The following is a 4,433-nucleotide window of genomic DNA, read 5'->3' as shown; positions in this document are numbered from 1 at the left end:
TCAGGGGGGAAAAAAAAAAAAGCAATGTGTGATATAATCCATCTAGTGGCATAATACAATCCACCCAACTGGAGACAGGACTTGCGACTTGGAGTGCAGCTTGCAAGGTTATAATCAAACAGAAGCAAGTGTTTTTCTGCAAAATCTCAAATGGGATTCTGCTTATCTGCTTAACGACAGAGAGGTGGTTTGTTATGCTCACTTCTCCCCATAATCTTCACGTGTGCATGAAGAAACAGTTTTCTTTTAGCTGTTTAATCATTCAAGGGTTGATGCTTCAGGCTGGCGAGCTACACTGATGTACACATTCTGAAGTTCTCTGTTTTTTTTCTCTGTGAATAAGTGTAGCACTCGCTAAATAAGTGTAAGATCATCTTTTTTCAGCTCTCAAGGTTGGGTTTCAGATATACATATTTATATCCTAATTCTGAAAATGACTGCTGATTTAGTTGTGAAGCGTGATGGGTCTGTCTACTCAGAGCTCATTTTAGGACGGGAATCTTTAGGAGCATCGGTACTTCTCTGTAAACAGCAAAATATATTTCAGGAAAATCTTCTCTTTCTGTCTCTTTGAAATGGTTAATTATCTATTTAGATTTATGAAAAAGCATCATTAGAGCTGGATGCCCATTAAGTAGTTAAAAAAACTCCCTACTGCTTGGCTGTTTAATATATGTGTTCTTTGTTTGCATATGCTGTGTGTCTATAAAGTAACTGGAGAGAATCTCCTTGTGTATGAATGTAATCATCCTGTATATATCTGCGTGTTTTTGAAATAAAACTAATTTAGAAAAAATTTTTTAAGAAAAAGTCACTAACAAAAGGTAAATGGTTTTACAGCTAATTTCTGCTTCAAGCACTAGGATGACATGCTTTTTTCAGTTCTACACTGAGGTCTCAAGAGACACTGTATTTGTTAAATTGATATTCATTAGAAATGAGAGAGCAATTTGTTAGGTTTAGACTTGATTATATTGTCCAGAAAAGCCCAGATAGCTCTAATTCTGAGAGAAGAGCCTAAAACTGCTTTGTATTCCTTCTGCACTCAATAGCAAAGCAACTTTTCTATGAAATGTCTATTTTTTAATAATTTGGGAATCTCAATTTTTTTTTTTCATGTCACTATTTATAGAAGAGTTCAAATTCAATCTCATCCCAGTGCATGCAACTTCATTTGAAGTCAGCAAGAGGTGATGATTTGACGTAGAGTCTGACAGTCTGAGATTACGGTGGGGGAAATAATTTGAAAGGGTGTTGGATGGTCTGTACCGGGCCTCCTGTTTGCTGCTTCTGTAATGAAATCCTACGTACCGGTATACAGTATGTTTTTGTTGAAAACTTGCGATGCCTTCCAAAAAGGCCTGACGGTGAGAGATTGTGCATTTCCTGACAGCCATGACAGAACGATTCCAGCTGTTCTTGCGAGGCGCCTAATGCTGTGCTGAAAATTACTACTTTGTACATCTTCTTTAGGATTTAAATGCGGTGATGTTTATTTTGCGGTATTGTTTAACTGGTTCTTGTTAAATATTTGTTAGCACAAAATGCAGTTTTGGTAATGCTCTTTTTGTTTGTAATCTTTTAAGGTTGTGCTGGTGAGATGGAACGAACCATTCCAGAAATTAGCAACCTGCGATGCAGATGGAGGAATATTTGTTTGGATACAATACGAAGGCAGATGGTCTGTGGAGCTTGTGAATGATCGGGGGGCACAGGTTGGTATGCATGTTTTCTCTGCAGTCGAGAGTGATCAAGTCCTGAGAGGGAAAATGAAGAGGGCAATGAATGGTGCTTTATACCTTTCGAAAAGCACAGGAGAAAATGAAACATTTCTTTATTGAAAGGAATATGCAAGAATTGTCACGAAGACACTTTGCAAGGGCAGTTGCTTTATCCAGTAGCAGTGACATCAGAGCTACAACTGGGCTAATAGTTGCCCTGTCTAGTTCTGTGTAGTGCCACCTTTTATTAAAACAACAAAAAATTCCTACATGGCCCATATTTCTATTTTCTTGTCTTTGATGTGTTAAGGTAAGCGACTTTACATGGAGCCATGATGGGACTCAAGCACTTATCTCCTATAGAGATGGATTTGTGCTGGTCGGTTCAGTCAGCGGACAAAGACACTGGTCTTCAGAAATAAACTTGGAGAGTCAGATCACCTGTGGCATATGGACTCCAGATGACCAACAGGTAATGGGGCTTTTAGAAGTATTAATTGTGTTGCATTGATATGCTATAGAGTACACCTCTTAAAAAGTTGTTAAATAAAATGGTCACTTTGTAAGAACAGTTGCCCTCAAAACCAGTGCTCCCACAGATAATGGAAATTTAATTCATCCTGTCATTCTCATTAGGCAAATATGATAAGGTACCAAGTTACCTAGCATCACTTTTCACCCTGATTCACATGCAGTCTTATTCCAAGTTGGTTGTTTGAGACAGGAATCTGTAATTGTAACCCCTAATTTGTTTATACAGCTATCTTAAAAATGCATTTGAGCAGAGATACAGCCTGGACTAGTAAACACCTGACTGGTCATTTCTGTATACAGCTGTCCAGTCTGCACTTGCAGCGAAAGCAGTTCCGGTGACAGATGTGGTTATGTTTGCCTTCACATGAGCAAATGGATCTGATTCATTGAGTGTCAGAAAGACCTCTCAGCCTTATACAAACAACATAATTTAAGAGAAGGCCATTTTTCCAACTGTTGAGTCCAAAACTTGCTGAGCTTTGAAAAAGACAGTTAAAAAATTATTCTTTACTGTTTTTCTAAAGAAGCATATGATATTGGTCACATCACCATTTATAGTGGGGCTTGAGCTAGCCCATTGGTTTCATTTACAGAATTTACAATGGCCCTTTGCCATTCAATGTTGAGCTTACTGGAACGGTCTTTCCTTCCACATGCTTGCTGTTGTTATGGTTACACTGCTCTTTAAAGCCAGGGAGTCTAACTGCCTCTTGTTGAATCTGGGGAAATGTAAATCTTGACAATAAATAATTTACTTGAGACCAAGAGGAGAAGACAAGCAGCAGAAGTAGGAGGGGGAACTAAGATCTAATAGCTCTCAGTCCTATGTTTTAAGCATGGGGCTGCCCCATTTGTGTGATACTCAGTTGTTGCTGCTGTATTTGGAAATACCTTCACTTGAGTGTTTAATTTGGGGTGACTGACTGCCTTGAATTCAATTTAGCCAATATGTTTGTACTTTCTAATCTGGATGCTCCGTAAGTGGTTATTCCAGAAAACAAAACGCTTGTTCAGTGTCCAGATAAGCACATTCGAACATAATGGCCAATTCCAGCTGTGTGAAAATCACTTGCTTGAGTTACAGACTCTGCTGCTGGCAAACTCACTGAAACAGAGACCAAATCCAGCCACGGACTTGATGTTGCTCTGCAGAGTTCTCCTAACTATGGGGTTTGCATGTTAAGTGATGATGGATCTTTGTAATGTTCACCGGAGTCGGTGGAAAGAAGCAATCTTCTAAAATGCATTTAGATGTATTTGCCTCTGGAGGCACAAGGAAATATGGTTCACTGAGGTACTAGGCGAGAGACTATGCTCAGTTCAAACTAAAAATAGCAAATTGGGGGGGAAGGACATTGCATATATTACACATAAATAAGCACATACGAAAATGGATACCCTTACTAGCTTATCTCCTTATCTAATTTCTCTCCTGATTTGTATCTGTGCAAATGAGAACAGAATATTATTCTAGTCTAGAGTAGCTTCAGCATCTTCCCTGTTGCTTAATGCAACATACTTGTCAGTACAGTGAGTGAAAGATAAATGTCAACATCTAAATTTCTATTTTCATACTATTCTTTTTGTCACCCCTCTGGCACCATGAAGATTGCTAGTGAAAATATTCCTGGAAAATGTTACACTCCATGGTCCCATGACCTTTAACACAATTAACTTGGAAAGTTAAATTTCCAAGGGGAATATATTGTTCAGTATCAGTTTTCTATTGTCCTGATAAAAAATTGCTCAATGTAGTCTGTCTGTTCACCTCACTCTTTCTCCCTCAGCCCTCTGCTGCATGCATCCTCCTCTTTTCTTCAAGTCTCGTTTTCCATCTTTTCTCCTGTCTGTCTATTCAACACCAGTAGGCTATCACCTCTGTCACTCCTCGCCACGGCTCTGTGGCAGCTCGGCAAGTGGAGGGTAATTTCCTACCACCATCTTTCTGATGGAGGCAAGAAGTGGTTGGAGCTACAGTATTGTCAACCATCTTCCTGTTTGTCAGAGCGTGTGTGGCCTCTGGGTTTGTGTCCTTGGTGTGCTTTGGCACAGGCGTGTAAGTAAAGCACCTGAGGTAGCGGCTGATGCCACCTGTGGTTAAAACTCCATAGTTAACGCTTCCCAAAGTCTTGTGAGAGCGTAGAGATGGGATGAGAGCTGGAGAGATGCGGGGTGGAA

At 39.6% G+C, this 4,433-nt stretch overlaps 1 protein-coding gene across 1 annotated transcript in view; it reads left to right on the top strand.

Annotated features, from left to right (window-relative positions):
* The window catches only part of TULP4 (tubby like protein 4), a 126,774-nt gene that overhangs the window by 67,209 nt on the left and 55,132 nt on the right, over positions 1-4,433 (top strand). The window contains exons 2-3 of the mRNA XM_009319163.1: positions 1,587-1,715; positions 2,032-2,193. Coding sequence (XP_009317438.1) covers positions 1,587-1,715; positions 2,032-2,193 — 291 coding nt within the window. The remainder of the gene's footprint in view (positions 1-1,586; positions 1,716-2,031; positions 2,194-4,433) is intronic.

Source organism: Pygoscelis adeliae, unplaced genomic scaffold, assembly GCF_000699105.1.
Source record: "Pygoscelis adeliae isolate BGI_AS28 unplaced genomic scaffold, ASM69910v1 Scaffold172, whole genome shotgun sequence".
In the NCBI taxonomy this organism is placed as follows: Eukaryota; Metazoa; Chordata; class Aves; order Sphenisciformes; family Spheniscidae; genus Pygoscelis; species Pygoscelis adeliae.
This window is presented reverse-complemented; position numbering and strand designations above follow the sequence as displayed.